The sequence below is a fragment of the Hevea brasiliensis genome, chromosome 16 (assembly GCF_030052815.1).
Source record: "Hevea brasiliensis isolate MT/VB/25A 57/8 chromosome 16, ASM3005281v1, whole genome shotgun sequence".
Taxonomy (NCBI): Eukaryota; Viridiplantae; Streptophyta; class Magnoliopsida; order Malpighiales; family Euphorbiaceae; genus Hevea; species Hevea brasiliensis.
The window spans coordinates 55,025,977-55,046,968 of record NC_079508.1 but is presented as its reverse complement, the minus strand read 5'-3'; the positions used below and the strand labels follow the sequence as shown (position 1 = coordinate 55,046,968).

Below are 20,992 nucleotides of genomic sequence, written 5' to 3'. Positions count from 1 at the left end.
GTAATATGGCATCCAAGTCTTCTCTTTTTTTCCCAAACATGAGTTCTTCAGAATCTAGTTCTTTTATTTTTTCTTCTCCAACATCTGTTCATCATACCTTGTCAATCAAATAAAATGCCAAAAACTTCCTTGCTTGGAAAACGCAATTTCTTCCTTTGCTTAACTATCAAAAATTGCATGGTTTTGTTGATGGTACATGTCCTTCTCTATCGAAAACTATCATCAGTACCTCCACTTCTGAAACTGTTTCCAATCCTGAGTATGAATCTTGGTTTCCAAAGTATCAAATGTTGTTATCATGGTTGCTTTCTTCCTTTACTGAAGAGATATTTCTATATGTCATTGGCCTTTCTTCTTCTTTTGATGTCTGGCAAGTCTTAAGCAAAGCTTTTTGGTTTAGTTTCTCAAAATAGGCAATTGCAAAATCACATTGAATTGCAATAACTTAAAAAATTGATTTATTGGTTTATATCCTAACATAGTGATTTCTTGACATGGTGTCAAAACTTATAAATCAAAATGTTTGAACTTCAAATCCTAGCCATCCTCATTTATTAGTTGAATGAATTTTTTAGCAAAAGGTAAAGTAGACATGAGCTTGTTCACACTTTAAGTCTAATGCATTTTCGTGTGTTGGGTGTAATAGAGATATAAAGCTATTTGTAGAGCCCTCACCTACAGGCATAAACTTTTAGGTTATTGATTTCTTTACAAAATGCCCATTCATAAAAGATTAAAAACATTCATTCAACTATCAAAAAACTTCAAGCCTTCTTTCTTTTCCCAAACATGAGCCCTTCAAGTGCTACTTCTTCTATTTTTTCTTCTCCAACCTTTTCAATCAAATTAAATACCAAAACTTCCTTGCTTGGAAAACACAATTTATTCCTTTGTTAACTATCAAAAATTACATGGTTTTGTTGATGGTACATGTCATTCTCCATCGAAAACTATCATCAGCACCTCCACTTCTGAACCTGTTTCTAATATTGGGTATGAATCTTGGTTTCCAAATGATCATATGCTATTATCACAGTTGCTTTCTTCCCTTAATGAAAAGATATTTCCATATGTCATTGGCCTTTCTTATTCTTTTGATGCCTAGCAAGTCTTAAGCAAAGCTTTTAGTTTAGTTTCTCAAAATAGGCAATTAAAAATTCACATTGAACTACAAGAACTCAACTCAACTCAACCAAGCCTTTATCCCAAAAATTTGGGGTCGGCTATATGGATTCGCTTTTTCCACTCTGAACGATTTTGGGTTAAATCCTCAGAAATGTGTAATGCTTCTAAGTCATGCTGTACTACTCTCCTCCAAGTCAATTTAGGTCTACCCCTTTTTTTCTTTCTATCCTCTAGCCTAATGTGCTCTACTTGTCTAACTGGAGCCTCCGTATGTCTACGCTTCACATGACCAAACCACCTCAATCTCCCTTCTCTTAACTTATCTTCAATTGGCACCACTCCTACCTTTTCTCTAATACTTTCATTACGGACTTTATCTAGTCTAGTATGGCCACTCATCCACTCAAAAAAAAAAAAAAAAAAGATCTATGAGTTTCTATCATAATAGAATGGTTTCTTGATATAGTATCAGAGTTTCTAAATCAAAAGGTTCGAATTTCTACTGGTATAATAATTTATAGTGTATCATATGCTTATAAGAATTTACTTATCCTAAGAATTATGAAATATAAACCCGTCTCATTATAAAAGGAGTATGTATTCCTAGAGCACCTAATAAAATTTTAAGAACTTTAAGGCCCTTCTAAATGAATTCTTTTATAAAGAATTTTGTTAAAATTCATTAGTGCTTTTTTTTTTTTTTTTTAAAGAGACATTTGTGGCGCTTATTAAAGCTTAACTAATGCATATTTCAATAATTATATTTATAGTTATTTTCATTTTGATTTATTATTATTTTTATATATAAAATAATTATATAAATAAATTGATTACACTACATGTGAAGGAATTCCATATTTAAAGTATTTCTATAAATTAGATAAATAAATATAAATATACCATTTTACTAAGAAATTAATGACAAAAATTAAATCTCAACTTCAAACTCAACTAGTTTTTTACTTATTTCCTGAATGAATTTTTTTTTCTTAAATAACGTGACTGAATTTTTTAGAATATATTTATAATTATTTTTCATCATGTGTCGAATGATATGATAAGTTTAAAATTTAACTTATATAAATTTTTAAAAAATCTAAAATTAAAATTATTACGTCATAAAATTTTATTCCTTCAAAATGATCAAAATCTTTTTTATATTTTTTTAATTAATTTTTTTATTTATGCCTGGCTCCAAATTCCAAAAAGAAGCTAAATTTGAAGTTTGAAATCTGTATTTTTTCTCTCTCGGTACAAACTCTGCATGGAATGGAAACCCTCAAAATCAGAACACAAAGCCTGCAATCTCCAAAACCCCAATTCATGAACTCACTCTTTTCAAGGCTCAAACCCAATTTCTCTTCAATCCCCTCTCTATCTTGCCTAAAACCCTTTTGCACGACCAATCCTTTAACTTCATCTCATGCCTTGAGAACAAGCAGCAGCAGTAATAGTAGTGCTTCAGGGGACCGTGTCAGGGTTAGGGCTAATGTAGCTGAAGCTGCAAGACGATTGAAGGAGGACTGGTTAGACTCTCTTTCTTACCCATATCCTGATAATCAAACTGAGCTTTCTGCTTGCGGTGGAGCTGATTCCACCCAGAGCAATGTGGGTTCCGAATGGGCCATCGGTATCGACCCAGATATTTCCGGTGCTCTTGCCCTCTTGAAAACTGATGAGTCCGGTTGTTCTGCTCAGGTACACACTCTGATTCAATTACCCTTTTGCTAATTTTCAAGTTAAAAGGTTGTGTCGAACATGTTACCATTTATTCATAGTTTGGAATTGAACTATGGATCGCCAAGCTAAATAAAAAAAAAATGTAAATTTTATGGCTGAAATTTTCCCTCTTGTGATATACCATTTAGTCAGATAGAAACATTTTTATGAGTTCTTTCTTTATTTTTTATGGCTTCTGTTAGTTAATGATTTTCTTCTAGCAAATTGGCACAGCTTGACCTGTCAATTTATATGATATCTGCTTTTCCCTTGCAGGTGTTTGATGCTCCTTACTTGAAAGTGTTGGTTGGAAAAAGAATTCGAAAGCGTTTAGATGCTAAGTCTATTGTTCAGTTGCTTCGTAGTTTTGATGCTCCAGTTGGTATGGTTATCTTTAACAAGATGATTGTTATTCTCGAACTGTTTTAATTTTTAATTCTAAATGCTTCATTATTAGTCCATGGTTATTTTTTTCGCACAATGAGTGGCGTATCAATATGCATTTACTTGTGTCTGTCAATGTGTTGAAGGTGCATTGGTTCCTCTCCTAGCTATTTGTTTTTCTCTGGCCAGTGGCCACATTGAGAGTGAAGACTAAAATTCACCATCTCTTGATTGTTATGGAGATCATCAATGGCTCTCAGATACTTCCAAAATGTGAGAGGTGGAGCTGATTTCATTGAGAAACAAAAATAAAGTGGGATTAGAAATGGTGGTCTTTTTAGAATGAAACTTCACTAATAAGACAGAGAATGACAGTGCCATGACATTATCTAAGTGCATACAGTTATAATGAATTGCATATCTAAGACAAAACAACGGTGGTTGATCAGCTTATTTTGCTTCTATTGCTATCATAAAACCTTGTATTTCTTGTGTTTATTGTATGAATTAAGTTATGTGTTTCTTACTTCTTTCTGATTATGCTGTATGGCTTTGCAATTTGCTCATCTGTTCCTATCCATCAGACAATTCTAGTTTGCATTAGTTGATTTTTTGTGTGTTCATTTTATAACCTTTGATTATACATGGTTATGATACCTGCATCTCTTAATTTCTGTCATCAACAGCTATTATACTTGAAAAACTACACAAGAATTGTGCTTTTTCTTATTTCAGGAACTACTGCATACATTGAGCAATCAATCCCATATCCAAAAGATGGGAAACAGGTTAGTGTGGCACATCAATGACCACGGTGTGCTTTCTGTTTTGCCCGTTTTGTTGTGGTTCGACAATAACAATGTTAAAAAAGAGGTTAAATTGGCCTTTATTTGATTGTACGTGTTAGGAGGTCACAGACCTGTTGTACATGCAGCTGAGTAATTGTTTTCTGTATTGTTTCCTCATAAAGAATGATTCAGTTTACTGAATTGGCTTGAAAACTTTGCCTTTCTGCCAGCAAATTTTGTTATATTGAATGTCTTTTCATTTTTGAAATGACATTGTTTTGACTTTATGCCTGGGGGAGGCTTCAATACTGAGTATTTTTCTTATTCTTCTATAAAGGGATGGTGGAGTGGAGGATTTGGTTATGGATTATGGATCGGCATGTTAGTGGCATCTGGATACTCTGTAGTTCCAGTACCATCTGTAACGTGGAAGAATGAATATGAACTATCTGGAAGCAACCGTACAAAGGTTGGTGTATTTCTTAATTTGTGTTATTTGATTTTCTGATTCATCAAACATGGTTATTGGATGCAAACACCTTTTTCCCTAGATATTACTCTTACCAACTACATGCCAAAAATGTCCTATTTCTTGCATGATCTTCAATAATTTTTCATAAGATCAACCTTATTTATATTTGATGCTGGATTTTGACAGGATGATAGTCGAAGGGTTGCATCAACATTATTTCCATCACTGAGTTCTTTATTAACAAGGAAAAAGGACCATGGTAATTTTTATTTCTCCTTAACTCTTTAAAGTATCATCATTTTTAATGGATTATGGAGAGCAAAAGGTCTTGGACTTCCTGCTTGAATTGGTATCTCTTGGATGGCCTGGACACATGTTTTTCAATGGAACTTTCAATTTTCAATAGTTCAACTTATCCCTTGTGATTTGTTAAGACTTCTGCATGTGACTAAGTTTCAAAATTGGCTCAATTCATGATTGTCATGTGAATTTAGAAGTTCCAAGCTTGGTAAACTAATCACCTCCTAACCTCCCTATTTTGAATTTACATTATGGAGCTTGCTTGCCAGCAATCTAAACTATCTTCTCAGTTTGACTAAGCCTAGTCTAATTGGGATAACCATATGGATTCTTCTCCATGATTCCATCTAGTAAAGTAAGTGCCAACATATTCTACCATCTATCAAGATATTACCTCCTTTCTTTACCACATAAGTTCAGATATTTTTATGTCTATAGTTTCTCCTTTTTTTCCCCATCACATGAATCTGCTTACTTTTTCAAGGCAGTGCATCATCAGGGCTATGTTGGATATGATCATACAAATTTTAGCCTCCTTTCCTCAACTTGTCTTTGATATTCCTCTCTCTCACATCATGATAGACTCATATAACAGAAATGGTTCCTTTGTGGAACTCAACACCTTCTAGTTTTACTCTAATATTCCTCTGTTTGCTAGCATTACCAAAGTTGCAGTGCAAGCATTTTAGTTTTTAGCTCTGTATAGTTTGAAAAATTTTAGGGTACTCTGTAATTCCAACTTATGATTTACCTGAGATCTGGTCTCATTAATAAGAACAATGCAATCTGCAAATTTCATGCACCTGGAATTCATCTAGTCAATGAACTAGTTAAAATGATGAGGGCCAATGGTGGTGGATCCCTTATGTGATACTGCAATAAGAAATTCATCTATGCCTTGCTACTGCGCTTCAGTCCTGTGTCAGTAAGACCATTTTAAACTTCATCAGCTGTTTGGCTGGCATCTTTACATAAATGAGAATCAATTTTCTCAAAAACTTGCAAATTTTGCTGGGACATTTGAGTATTACCATTTTAAACTTCATCTGTAGTATGGCTGGCATCTTTTACATAAATGAGAATCATTTTTCTCAAAACTTACAAATTTTACTGGGACATATGGGTATTACTAGCTCTAGCTCCAAAAAATTATGGATAAATCCATCTTTTTTAGTTTTTGATGGTCGCAGGAAGAGCTGAGGCCTTACTTATTGCTGCATATGGCAAAGGCCTGAAGTTGAAGTCAGGCACATCATGCATTTTAGATGAATTGCCTTAAATGTGGCAGATTGCTTGGCAGCCCATCTCACCTATATGTTCTTTACGCTGATGCTGCATGCAAAATTTGTGGGAAACTAATGGCAGCACCGATTTACAAGATGAAGCAGCAGATAAATGAAGAGCATAATGAATTTTTGCCCATGAGAGCAGTAATGTCCCTCGCATTCATGGAGACAGGAGAAAAAACGAGGAGATGCAGACTGGATGGCCATTTTTTAGTGAATTTGTTGTTTTGGTTGGATTTCTGTCCCCTTGATCCACCAAGTTGGCATATTGATAAATTGTAGGATAAATATGGAAAATTGATATTCTTGCCCCTATGGCTCATTGTTGTCTATCTGACACGCTGGCTCATTATTTGCTGTCTACCTGATATCATTCAATATGAGAATTTTGTATAAATTTTGCTAGTATTTTTTCCCCCTTCCTTTGTTGACTGCTTAAAATAATATGCTGTCACATGCATAATTCTTGAAAAAGGAAAAAGAAAAAATAAAAATAAAAACATATTCTTCAATCTCCGTAAAATTTTCTTCTCCTAGTTATTGAAGGCCATTTCACCTTTAAAATTGTCCTTGCCTATTTATTAATGCCTTAGCATTAAATTACTATCAGAAAATGAGCCTGAACCTTGTGCAATTTATGCATCAACATTTCAGAGTCCTCATTCAATTGTGATTCAGTTTCATAATTTCAATATTTTCTTTTAGAAAACAATATGGTATGCCCAAACGTTTTTCTTTTTTGATTTATCATCATATAAACTCACCTACATGATAGTACACAAACTACCTATTTCTTTCCCTATTTTAACTCCGAAATTACTTTAACAACATTATCCAAACAAATCATCTAATAATCGCAAATTTTTATCACTACCAAGTGCCATCTGGAAAAAGCACAGTGAGCTTTGCAAAAATGCTTGTCAATAGTTCATCTTTGAGAATTGAGATCCTGTCCTCAGGAGTGACCCTTTCTTTTTTTTTTTTTTTTTGTGATTTGCTGCCTACACACAAAGTTCTCCAAGTCCTCCTGGCCTCTCATTGCCCTAATATGAAACTGATTCTTATTCAAGAAAAACTTCAAATATGACTCCTTCAAGATTACCAACCAGTGCTCGGGTCCCAGGTACTTCATTCATCCTCATTCCATGCCGAGTAGCTTCTTTGATGACCAGTGAATCCATGCTGCAAAGAAACAACAATGCAAGTGATGTAACTGATTTGGTTTGAACAAATCACTACTATGTGTATTGTGAAGAAACACCTTAGCATATTATTAACAAAAGATATAGAGAATGCCATATGTTATGTCAGACTACTGTAGCTTGGATCCAAAGAAGCATGAATAAAACAAACTACAGCCCAGGAGATTGCAGGTGATGAATAAAATTCCAAAAGCACTTTGGTAGAGCACATTCAGCATCAACATGACTGCAGGCGCCCAAACAATATATAGAAGACGCTGATTTACTCTTTTTGCACATGTGATCCCTCACAAAAAATTGTTATCTTAATGAAGCAATTCAAAAAAGATGGTGACAAATTGTGGTATAGAGAGAGGAAGATGAGAAAGAAGACGACAATAACAATGATATGAAATCAAGCTACCCACATCTTTGCTCGTGATACATAAGCTAGTATGAATTTGCACTGTTCTCCCCTAAAGCGAAGAAGCTGTTCCACAGTATCAAAAAGCAAAGGAACACTTGACTGCTGAAAGCTTACATATTGTCAAGGGATTTTCATTTTTCATTATAATATACAAAATGATTGCATAGCAACAAGAGGCATAAAATGCAACTAATCTAGCTACACTGCAAATATCATTCGTCTCAAGCAATACCTTCACCTTAGAAACAATAAGGAGTCACCATACAAGTAAAAAGTATACGCATCAAGTATCCATTTTAAGTAAGAAATGCAATGCATGGTGATCAATAAATAAACTTAGATAGCATCATGTTAACATGCAGGCCTTGTTTTGCCTGGATTTTCCTACATGATTAATTGGCCAATGCTTTTGCTATTCTTGACACTTGTGGCCATTTTAGCCCCAAAAGCACTCAAACTTAATTTTGGTTTAAACATCCAAAAGGGTGCTTTTGCAAAGAAGCACAAGAAACAACCCAAAATGGACTGTCAATAAATAACACCCCATTGTTGCTTGGTATGCAGAACGTAGAGATAGACAGGCTATTGATATAGGTAGTACCATTTATAACAGCCAGCTAATCAATAATTGAAGCAACTGTAATTTAAAGAGAATAGCAGAACAGTAAGCGAAAACTAGAAATAAAAAAGGAAATGCAAAGATGCCAATAGTAATGGCAACACCAGTCCAGCAGCACTAATAATATCTATTTAAACTAATTCAATAAAAACAAAATTTTAGCTATTGAGATTGATTTGATCTTTCAGTTAGAGATAAATGCTAAGACTTTTTAAGGATTCACACTTTCCTTTTGAAAAACTTGTGGGATAAAATTATTTTTCTAGCATCTTTATGGTGTCCTGCTTCTTGAAATTCTGAGGAATGTCTTTGGTAAATATCCAATGTTCCTTCTTCCATCTTTTATTTATTTGTTTTATAGGAGGATGTCAAAGAAACTGAAAACCATTGGTCACATTTCGCATCCTCCTACAAGGATATCAAATAATAGTGCCATATGTGTTGTTTTGATACCACTAAGTTTAAACTTTCATGAATTTGGTTTTCAATAATTTTAGTTAATGTATGCTGTGGGAGAAACTGAGCAATCAGCCTATTAGTGCTTCTATGAAAGGAAAACTTGAATAACTGATGGATTTTAAGGTTTCAAGTAAACTCCTAAAGAATAACAGAATCCTATATTTTCTGTATACCAAAGTCTAAAAAGAATGTTGCATAATACTTTCAAATAAAAAAGCTCACAAGAAGAATTCGTATTATCAAAATTAATTATGTGTAAATGCTTGAAAACAATAATAATATATACAGGAAAGAGAAGAATGGAGGAAACAATCAGGATATATATGTCAGCTCCAAGAATCAGATCAAATCCTCCCGAATATCTTTTTAAAATTTGGTTTATTTGATCAGAATTTCCCCACTCTAGCCTCTCAGCTTCTAATTCTGCATGTAAGACAACAAAAAGAAGACATGAGCTAGACTTAATATGAAATCTACTTGAGAGTTTATTTTTCTCACCAGCACAACAATTTGGGTTCACAGAAGGTGCATGAAGCTCTATATTTTTCTTGAGGATCTGAACAGAAATTAACAATTTGAATCATCAGAATATGAGAAGATTCAAGACAGCACCTTCATGTATTTTAATATTCAAAACAATTTTTGCAACCTTGCCTTCAACACTTCATCATTGTGATCAGTTAACACAACTTGACGACAAAATCTGCCACAGAGTATCCCAGTAACTCCTGCATTTTGGGAGAGACAAATAGCAGTTAGATAAAGGGTTTCTTGATGCTTTTGATATTGAATTGCATTGAGTATGGAATACATTTTTAAATTATGGATAAACTACAGATGAAATTGAGAGAAACAAGAGCAAAAGGCTGAAAAGGATATTCTTTTGTGTGATGTAACAAATAATACATAGTATACAAGTAATATTCCTCATAGAGGGACTTATTGCCCAGAGAACAAATATAGAGAAGTAACAGACTATGAATCAGTCTAGCAAGCTTTGAACCTTAAGCCAGAAATAGGAACAATAGTGACCTAGAAAAATAAAATTGTGCTCTGGTTTGACAAGCAGCTACTTTAATTCTCCACTAACTCCTAGAGTCCCTTTTCTTCTTATATGACATTGACAACAGAATAAATATTGATTCATACATGTATGGACATTTAGCATTCCAAGTATGACTTGACAATTGTTCTATTTATTTGAGCCCTTCCACAAAGGATTGCACATACTGATTAAACAAGCTCCCAAACCAAAAACGTACAACATGATAACATGCAATAGAAACATGAAGAGATTAGTGAAGATAAGGAATATTGTCAAACCATTGGTTTGATAAGGATTTGGCGAAATCTTTGCCATGGGTGAAGGACAATCACCACCCACAATCTCAAGCTAACTTGAGCATTAGTCAAGCCCAAACAAACCCAATGTTTGCATGCATGTGCAAGTGCGTATGAAAGTAGAGAGAGAGAGAGAGAGAGAGAGAGAGAGAGACTTCAGTAAATACCATCTAATGCAAACTGGGTCAAGTTTCAAACATCAATCCATCAACTGCAAGACTTTTTTCAGTTGGTTTGTCTTTAAAAATAAATACTCAGGCAATAACAAACCCCTGCTTTTTTACCCACACGCATACATACAGTTATATATAAAAGAGATAGAGAGGGTAAAAAGAAGTAATAACATAGGATTAGATCACTGCTCACCTACACCAGATCCTAACTCAATAACAGAACATCCTTGGAGCATCTCAACATTTTTTGAGAGATAATCATTCAAAAGCTTGGCACCAGGCCATACCAGTTGCCCTGTCAAATCAAAATCAGCTGTCTCCCAAAAAGTTAGTATGCAATTTAAAACATTATCCTAATTGAAAATAATTGAATTCAAAGAGAAATATATTATATTTAATTCATCAATGGTGTAGTACCAATGAACAGAGAGATTGTCAAGCTTCACGGAATTCTGATTCTTTTGTTTCATAGAACTCACAGATAACAAAATATCAGGTAAGAAGAAGAAGGGAGGAACACCAAAAGGTGTGATAGATGACAGTTTCACAAGAATAATAACATATCCAGTTGGCTCCCTCCCTATCATGCTATCCCATTGAAGACAAGCTTATCAATAGTATATAATCATGGAAAATGTATTAGATATCTCCAGCACCAGTAAATTTTCTTGTTTATCGCATAAATTGTCATAATTAAGATTGATTCCTAAAGTTTCTTGCCCATAAGGAGGTGGAGATTCATAATGATATAAAACGCCACTACGGATATACAATCAGAAAACAAAGCCATAATCACCTAAGCTCAGTTATTCACCTAGATTTTGAAAACTAATCATCCTTCCAATATATGCACAAACACACTCAGACCATATTGCAGGATAAAAGTAATGGCCACATTAATAGACACCTGCCAATATCGTATCGCAGGATAAAACAGCCAATATATATTCATCTTCACTCCTTAGTAATATGTTATCATTTCTTTCTTCTGGGTCTTCCATATTTATGACCTATTTGTTTTTTAAGTGAGCTTGCTTGTGAGAGTTTCTTCTCTTCTACAACTACTGGACACTAATCTCAGAATCCAAGAACAAAAGGGAATGAGTTATTATCAGTCAATTGAATAAACAACCAAATAAGCTTTCTTGAACAATAATTATCCAGTCCTTAAAAGAGCCCAAAAAAAAAAGGAGTGGACTTTGTTTATTTCAAAATATTGCATCGGATAATTGGGAATTAACTCACTAGAAGCAGATTGGAGACAGAGAAGCTGAAGAACATGAGACCCAAATGTAAAAGTGGTCAGCTGGTAACTGCACAAGAATAAGAAATAGAACATCATTACTCAGTATAGAACTACGATGGAAAGAGAAAGGGAAAGAGAGCATGTTGTTTGTTTACTCGTCATTGATAAAGAAAGATTCGTCTAAGCAAACAATTTCCTCCTCTTTTTCTTTTTCTTCGTCTTCACTATTCATTCTTCTGCTTAATTCATTCCTGATAATCTTTCTTTCTCCGTTCTCGTCCATCTCGTCCCTATGGATGTAGTGGGATTGTTGGTAGCTGTGCAAGAATCGCAGCGGGGGCGGTGAGCGGCGGAGGAAAAGAAAATAGTGTTGCGGTGAATGAAGCTGGGCGGGACTAATTTTGCCAATATATATATATATTATCTAACCAATTTTAATATCACTAAATATTAATTATTTTAAATTTTTTATCTTTTTCTAAAAACAAATTACTTTCTCCTCATCTTTATAAAAATTACTTTTAATTAGTATAAAATATTATATATTTTAATTCTAAAATTTTTGTTTTCTAAAATTTTTGTTTAAATAATATTGTAATTTGTAAAGTTATTAGTAAGTTTAAAATAAATAATTTGATAAAATTATCTTTGAAAGAAAAAAGATTGGAAAACACACACAAAAAATTAAGAATGTGTATTTTCCAAGAGATAGAAAGACAAATATATAAATTTAAGTATTTTTGTAAATTAAAATATTAAATAAAATTTAACAGTGGCCTAAATATTACCTTATAAACTGTTTATTTATTATTCATAATAATTAGAATTCTGCTTAATTTAAGATAATTAGAATTCAGTTTCATCTACTAAATTTTTTCTTTTAATAAAATTTTAGAATTATAATAATTATAAATATATAAATAAGTATTTATATATAAATTCTCTTGATAAATTTATTATATTTTTTTATATATAATTAAATATTAAATAAAATTTAATTGATATATTTAACAATATTACAAAACATATTTTAATAACTAACTTGTTTCTCAAGTGATTAAATTACAGTGATTATCTGACTAAATTGTTAAATACTTTTTATTTTTAATAAAAAATGTCAATATTAAATAAAAAAATGTCAATATTATTGATAAAATGTACCTAATTGGTTAGAACTTAAGAAAGTTGGAAAGAGCAGCCTATCATAAACAAACACGGCAAGAATGTCGATGGAACCGACCGCACCTTATCTTAAGTTCCAAACCAGTCTCCTTTTTAAAGTGGGAATCCTCTAATTTCTTGTGCAAGTAAAATCGATTTCTTCCCTTCTTCTCACTCTATCTCTGCGCTCTTAATTAATCGAAACATCTCTTCTTCGATCCTTCATTTCTCGTGCAATCTTTAACCATGGTGCTCGAGGTAAACCCTAAAATTTCTTACAATTTCATTAAATTAGGGTTTATTATTGTTCTTGATCTTATTTTTTCTTTAATGCCGATAATTTGATTGTATCATAATATCTTTTGAACAGGCGACAATGATTTGTATAGATAACTCGGAATGGATGCGAAACGGAGATTACTCTCCCTCCAGATTTCAAGCTCAAGCAGATGCTGTTAATCTTATTTGTGGGGCTAAAACGCAGGTTTTATTCAATTACTGTTGTTGATATGTATCTTTTAAGATTTTTTTCTCTTTTTTGTTTAGATTGAAATTTTTGTAATTGCTGTTAGTGTTTCTTGTGGATTGAGAAATTTTGAATGAATGTGGTGGTCTGGGTTGTGTTTGCAGTCAAATCCCGAGAATACGGTGGGAGTTCTCGCGATGGCGGGAAAAGGTGTTCGTGTTTTGGTCACGCCTACTAGCGACCTTGGCAAGATCTTAGCTTGCATGCACGGTTAGTTTCTTTGCTTGCTTTTTGTGCAGGTGACTTAGGCCTTATGTTTTTGGTTCTCCATCGAACCTAGTGGTCTATCAAAACGGGAATAACCAAAAGCAGCCCTGAACCGAATCAAGCTAGCTGGTTCAATTCTGGTCCAAAACCTAGATTTTTCCATTTAAAAGAAGAAAAAATTTCAACAATTGAATTTGATTAAAACCGGAACCGAGGGGACTGTCCGCATGAACTTTGAACTGGAATGGGCCGGACCAGTGGCCACCCATTGTTGAACGTCGATGATGTCTGGATTAAGCTGTTCGTGAGCTACTCGAGATTGGCTGATAAAAGCTTAGCTAGGTTCGGCTCATTTTCTAAATGCGCCTACCTCGATCTTGAATTTTAGGCTCCTTTATTGAATGAGTTGAGCTCAAACTTAGCAGTATTTGGCTTTGGCTCGATCTCAGTTCATTCATTTACAGGCTCGCTCGTTGAACAGTTTGGTAAATAGGTTCATTTTGAGGTTGGTTCATAAGTTTATGACCTAGCTCATTTGCAAAAATATTTATATTAATAATTATAATTTATAATGTTGTAAATATATTTATTTTTTTGAAAATAATGTATAAAAAATATATTATTTAAAATTATAATATGATCAATATATAAAATATAATTATTTGTAATTTTTTTTTTGTTAATTTGTATAAAAATAAAATCAGTATATGGTCTTAACATAATAAAATAATATATTATTAAATATTTTATTATTATATAAAATTATAATATAATCAAAATAAAAAGTGTGTTCATAAAATATAATTATTTGTATATTAAATATGATTTTTATAAAAAATGAAGTTAATTTTTATATGAGAAATAACTTTAGAATATTATATAATAAGTACATAAAAATTATTTTGAACTATTTTATTTGTATTAAAATACTAAATAAATCAGAACTTAATTATGAAATTTTGGTGGTAGTCGTACGACATAAAATATGAATTCATCTTTCTCTTCTTCTTTCTCTCTATATTTTGAACTTTTAAAAGATTAAACTCCAAGTTTAATACTAATCTTTCTAACCATTATTATTATTTTTTCTCTCTTTACAGTCTCTCCCTTATTTTTTTCTATTAACAATAACTAATCTATTCATATATTATTATTACTCTCTATAATATCCCTTTCTTAATATTTGTTTTTATAATATCTCTCTCTTTAAACTGTAAACTTTTAAAAGGTTAAGATTTAAGTTTAGTACTAATCTATCTTCCTTATATATAACTTAGATATTTGCTTTCATAATTACTATTATACTTAATATTAATTGTCTACTTATTCCATACAAATTAATTTGTTCATATCTTAAATAGAGTATTGGTTAAAGGTATAAAATACTAAATATAATTTGATAAATTAAATAATCTAATATATTTAATCTTTTAAAACTTATTTAAATAAATTAAATATAAAAATAGTAAAAAGTTCAAATTATGATATATTTATGTAAAAAATTAGTAAAATTTATTAACAATATGAATCAATTAATAATGCAAAAAGTAATATATTTTATCAGAATAATATTCGAAAAATAAAATAATAATTTAATTATAATTACATCAAATTTGTAATATAATTTTAAAATTACGTAATTTTGATTTAAAACTATGTAGTTTAGAATTGAAAAAATAAATAATAATTAATTTTATTTGAATTATGATGTTATTGTAATTTGTGTTATTTTAAAATAATTCGAATGTCTTTTAAACTATTTTTCTTGTTATTTTCTATTATTATGACTATGGATTGATGTAATAATGTATTATGAAAATAATTATGTAAAATAGATATAATAACAGTTGAGCTCGAGCTCGAGCTTATTGAACTCGAGCTCGAGCTTATTGAACTCGAGCTCGAGCTTATCGAACTCGAGATCGAGCTTATCGAATTTGAGGTCGAGCTTATCGAACCCGAACCGAGCTTGACCTTATCTAGCTTGTGTTCGAGCTCGTTTTAATGAATTTATTGAGCTTGACAAGAGTTCGAGTTTGACTCATTAATATAATAAACGAACTTTATTATAGCTGAACTCGAGCCTTAATGTTAAAGCTCGAACCGAGCTTGAGCTTGAACTTAAGCTCAAGCCTGGATCAATATTAACGAACCAAACTTGAACAAGCCAAAACTCGGCTCGGCTCGGTTTATTTACACCCCTATGTCTGGTATTAGTTTAGTGTTGTGTAGGCAATTTAAGTACCTTAAATTATCCGCTTCTCTTGGTATTAGGATTTAATTGTTTTTATAGCAGGAAGCTTGAAGTAAAGTGTTTATGATTCCAATTGCTTGGCTCATGTATTGAATGGATTAATTTTGTATATGACTTATTTATTGAATGGATTAACTTTGTGTAGGATTAGTGTTTGCAAATACCAAGCATAGTTTTTTAAAAAACAGGTTAGTCTTGATACTGTTATTGTAGGGTGTTTACAGATGCCAATAATAGTTTCTAGAAACAGGTGAGTCTTATTCTGTTATTGTGGACATTGTAGCTTGGAAAGTAGCCAGTTACTTCCTAATTAGAGTATATTACTTAGTCATACTGTTATTTAAACTATCTCTGAGTAAATTTAAATCATTTTTTAACAGCTTGGTAGGATGTCATTGTTTTCATTTGGTGTTTGTACCCATCTAAAATTACATTGAACTGTGATGTCCTGCCCTCAATTTAGGTTTAGAAATAGGTGGTGAGATGAACTTGGCTGCTGGCATCCAGGTTGCACAATTGGCACTTAAGCATCGTCAAAACAAAAAGCAGCAACAAAGGATTATTGTCTTTGCTGGAAGGTGTGTTTCATCATACCTGCTAGTGTGCTCTCTTAATTTGTTATTCTTATAGTTTTATCAATATAAAATTGGTGCTTGTAGCCCTATCAAACATGATAAGAAGACATTGGAGATGATTGGAAGGAAGTTGAAAAAGAGCAATGTAGCACTTGATATTGTTGATTTCGGTGAAGAAGAAGATGGTAAAGCAGAGAAGTTGGAGGCTCTTCTTGCTGCTGTTAACACTAATGACACCAGCCACATTGTTCATGTTCCTACTGGTCCAAATGCTCTTTCTGATGTGCTTATCAGGTAGTGATTTGATTCTTCCTTCTTGTGCTTGCCAAATTTTGACTTCATTGCTTTACTGATTTTTGCTATTTGTTTCTTTTGTTCAATCGCAGTACACCTATCTTCACTGGTGATGGGGAAGGTGGAAGTGGTTTTGCTGCTGCAGCAGCAGCAGCTGCAGCTGGTGGTGTTTCTGGTTTTGAATTTGGTGTGGATCCCAATCTTGATCCTGAACTGGCCCTTGCTCTTAGAGTTTCAATGGAGGAGGAGAGGGCCAGGCAAGAAGCAGCTGCCAAAAAGGCTGCAGAGGAGGGCTCTAAGCAGGAAAAAGGAGGGGAACAACCATCTAGCTCACAGGACGCAACCATGACTGAAAGTGCCAGTGTTGCAGCTTCTGAAGCTGACAACAAGAGAAACGATTTAACGGTCGGTATCATTCTGTGCTTGAAGCTGTTATCCTTGCCTGCTTTTAGTAGTTGGTGGTGGTAATGCTTATTTTTACATGCTTGTTTAATGATGGGTTATATTGTTTTTCTCCATATATGTCCAAGCTTTCGTATGCTATTTTATTCTGGCATCTTTAATTGTACTGGACATTTGGGTCATTTTGAACCCTTGATCTGTTAGGCTGAGCTTACATGGGCCTTTCTCAAAATACATTGCCATGTATATGAACATGTATTAAAATGTTTAGCGCAGATTCATGATTGTTGCTGTGGAAGAAAGTTTTGCCTTTTTAACTGTCTTCCATTATTGCAAAAACCGAAGAGGGTGCTCTTCTAAAATAAAATGCTTGTTCTTGTTATAATTTTTGGTATTATGTCTGCTTATCATTTATTGGGTTTTTTCTTTTCTGCTATCTTTATATTGCTTGTGTTTCTCATTGCTGGCATGGGTTTAATCAATATGTTCCCGTAATAATTGACATTAAATTAATATAGGATGAAGAGAATGCTCTCCTACGGCAAGCTCTTGCAATGTCAATGGATGAACCTGCCTCTAGCCATGAATTGCGAGATACTGATATGTCAGAGGCTGCTGCAGATGATCCAGACTTGGCACTGGGTGAGTCCTTATTTCTAGTAACTTTATTGTTTGTGCATGTGTATCTGTTTTGTCTGTCTTTTCTTTCAGTCATGGTCACAGCAAGGAATTTGATAAGGCAAGATTTTGAGGTTAGGGCTAGTTTTCTTTTTTGTACGGAAAAGCTTCGGAACACTAATGTGATCTCATGCTTAGAAGGATGCATTTGGTAAGTATTGGGGATTTGTGGCATTTTACTTAGCAAAAGAAGTTTGCTGATGACATGCCTAATGAATATAGTTATTGTGACATTTGCTTTTCTTGTCAGTCAGATGTGACTGTAGGAATGCATCTCAAATTCTTTTGTTTCTTCAATTGACGAAGACATTCCCTGCAGTACATATTTCCTTAAAATCTGGCATCCAACTATTTTAGAGTCTTCTGTAATTTAATTTTGTTACTGACAATGCTAAATTTATTTTATTATTGCGGCAATCATTTCTGTTAATGTCTTTGGTCCTTGCAGCTCTTCAATTGTCTGTGCAAGACAGTACAAAAGATTCAGGAAGCCAGACAGATATGAGCAAGTTGTTGGCTGACCAGTCTTTTGTATCCTCCATCCTTGCTTCAGTATGGCTTTTTAAATTTTGACTGTGCATCCATCTTTTCCTATCCAATAAATGCATGGTCTCTTCCAATGCTGTGATTATTCATTAGTTCATTGCTTCTGCAGCTTCCAGGGGTTGATCCAAATGATCCTTCAGTTAAAGATTTGCTTGCTTCCATGCAAAGCCAGTCTGAGGTGAGTTCATTAAACTTTGCAATCCATTCAAGTTTTCTTTTCCTTATTTTTCTTTCTGCCGGGTCTGTTCCTGACTCTTAATAACATGCTATCTGTGCCTTGAACATATTTTTAATCTGCAAAACAAAAGGATATTTCATTCTTATACAATGAATTGCATGTAATAAAAAAATTTTTGATTTTGATTTCATTCATATTATTTTGTTTTATTTTACCATAGCCTCCAGAAAAGAAGGATGAAGACAAACCTAAGGAGGAGAAGTGATAATTCTCTGGTGTTGCATTTTCGTGTCAGACGTTAGTGTCCCAGACTCCCAGTTCTATGAGCTTATTCAAAAAATGTTCAAATTTGAAGGGGGCATCGCATCAATCTTTTAAGGTTGTTGGACTTTGAGGTTCATAAGTAGCTTTTGGATCAGCAATCATGCAGGTCTGAAAACTCTTTGCTGTAGCTGTAACATTTTATTTGTGTTGAGAGTGGGGTTTAGAACTAGAAGGCAGTCATTATTTGAATGGCAAAGAAAGTGCAGAGCATTCTGTACCTTATTATTTAACAACTCATATATCTGATTTTTCTTTCAATCTTGGTCTGCGATGGTCATGATTTGTTGATGTGATATTGATATTTTCTACCTGCAATTTGTGCGCCTTTGAAGCCTGAATGGTTCCAATTTTTAGATTGGATATATTAAAAATATTAATTAATTGGTATTCTAATGGAAAATCATGTTGTCCAAAACTCCACCTTTTTGACAAAATACGATTAATTGTTAGGTCGGATTTCCCGTATCCTATATCACAATATTATTTAAGACTTTCTTTTGCTCTTTTTGGATTATATCATGAAAAAAAAAATATATGTATAATAAAATTTTGTCTTACTGGAAATTGTTGAAATACTTTACCCTAAATTACTAAATTTATAATATCTTGTTGAGAAATTTATTCATTATTATAAATAATTTTTTTTCGGAGAAATCAATAAAAACAACTGAAAATTATTATTATTATTATTATTATTATTATTAATCTTTTTTATGAGGTTTGCAACTGTGTCGGTGCAGGAAGTAAATGTGCGTTAACTAAAACATTAATGCGTAGCCGCTGTCTCTATGCATATTAAAGGACTATTCATATGTTGGCCCACAGTACTTTTTTAAATAAATAATAAAAACACTTTTTTTTTTTTAATAAAAGATAGTTTAATTGGTGAAAAAAAAAATAGTATCATTTTTAAATTTTAATGCAAAATTATTTGATTAAAATTGTATTTTTGAAAGCAAATCATAAGCACTTATATAGCATGTGACTTGACTTGTGAGTTTCCATCTTTGCATTAATAATCTGTTTTTGGATTAATGAGAAAATTTTAAATAAATGGGCTTCAATAAATCAGACGAATCTCATAAGGCATGTGCAAATTATAAGAAGGTTGCATTTAATATAAGTTAGGATTTTAAATAAATAATGAGTATATAGATAAATATTTAATTTAATTATTATTATTAAATTTATTTTCATATAAATCGAATTTATAATAGTTAAAAAGAAAGGAAGCACAGTAATAACATTTTTTGATAATTTTTAATTTAATTAATTAATTAATATGTTTTTTTAGTTTGTAAAAATTAATTTTATATGAAAAATATTTTTTTGAAAGAATAATTTCTTTTATTGTTTGATTAGAATATAAAAATTCATTTTTTTTGAATAATTAAAAAGTCTTAATTTTTTAAATCAAGAAAACATTGGGATATAGAATAATTTTTTTTTTCATATAAAAACTTTATGATACAATTATATAACAAAATGACATCGGCCATCAGTGAAAATAATTAATAGTGATTAATAAATTAATGAATTGATAATAGATAATTTGTTTAGCAAATTTTTTTATAAATTGTATTAAAATTTAAAAATAATATATTTTTTAAAACATATTTTTATTAATTAATTTTAAACATTAAAAATACTAAAAATATAAAAAAATCTCCATGAAATAAATGGAGTTTCATTAATATTAATTAATTAACTTATTATTTTATTATATTTTATGTGGTCCTGTTTGTGTTCTGCCTTTTATACTTGCATTTTAATTGGGTTTGATGCTGTCTTATTGTTGTTGTATTACATTATTTTAATGAGATAAGTGGGACTATTTAAAAATTGTTTATTAAATTTCAAATTTCACAAACAACAATCATTGCATTTTTTTTATTTTTGTATTTTTTTTAATCCATAAAATATTAATTTTATTGTTGATTTTAGTGCAACCTTTTTTTTTTTGTTGGTTGCTTAACATTTTCTTAAAAAATAAAAGAAAAATAATAAATATGAACTTATTAATCTATTTCCATAGCCTTATTTGAGGTCTTAAAATGAAGTCTAGGATAAAGCCAAATTTCTGATAGACCAATTATTAAATTCCAAGAATTTTATCACAATTTTAATTTAATTATTTAAACCACGTATAACAACAGACAAAATCTGCTCATTGCTTTCCTTCATCTTGGGAAACTCATAATTTTTAATGAAATTTGAAAAGTTGAGTCACTTTTAATAATTATCTATGTATTTGTATATGCGATGTTATTTTTATATATTTAAATAAATTTATATGAATATTAAAATAAAGTGTGCTAATTTTTTAG

At 31.8% G+C, this 20,992-nt stretch overlaps 3 protein-coding genes across 3 annotated transcripts; 2 read left to right on the top strand and 1 right to left on the bottom strand.

Annotated features, from left to right (window-relative positions):
- Positions 1–2,310: 2,310 nt before the first annotated feature.
- On the top strand, positions 2,311–6,482 carry LOC110662327 (Holliday junction resolvase MOC1, chloroplastic; the record flags this gene model as incomplete). The annotated part of the gene is made up of 6 exons (XM_021821274.2): positions 2,311–2,823; positions 3,121–3,226; positions 3,964–4,016; positions 4,354–4,485; positions 4,675–4,747; positions 5,979–6,482. Coding segments are annotated over 6 exons (966 nt in total), but the record flags the coding sequence as incomplete, so codon positions are not given.
- Positions 6,483–7,042: 560 nt separating this feature from the next.
- On the bottom strand, positions 7,043–11,931 carry LOC110662328 (uncharacterized). Its single transcript, XM_021821276.2, has 8 exons — positions 11,676–11,931; positions 11,520–11,587; positions 10,468–10,587; positions 9,415–9,488; positions 9,259–9,316; positions 9,082–9,183; positions 7,684–7,792; positions 7,043–7,256 (listed from the first exon to the last, which is right to left on the bottom strand). The coding sequence occupies exons 1-8, from the start codon at positions 11,801–11,803 to the stop codon at positions 7,136–7,138; spliced, it is 780 nt and encodes a 259-aa protein (XP_021676968.2). The 5' UTR covers positions 11,804–11,931; the 3' UTR covers positions 7,043–7,135.
- Positions 11,932–12,782: 851 nt separating this feature from the next.
- Positions 12,783–18,923, top strand: LOC110662326 (26S proteasome non-ATPase regulatory subunit 4 homolog). The gene is made up of 10 exons (XM_021821273.2): positions 12,783–12,939; positions 13,052–13,165; positions 13,312–13,417; positions 16,132–16,246; positions 16,328–16,537; positions 16,630–16,942; positions 17,458–17,581; positions 18,066–18,169; positions 18,273–18,341; positions 18,562–18,923. Exons 1-10 carry the CDS (start codon positions 12,928–12,930, stop codon positions 18,604–18,606), a joined length of 1,212 nt encoding a protein of 403 aa, XP_021676965.2. The 5' UTR covers positions 12,783–12,927; the 3' UTR covers positions 18,607–18,923.
- The last annotated feature ends 2,069 nt before the right edge of the window (positions 18,924–20,992 follow it).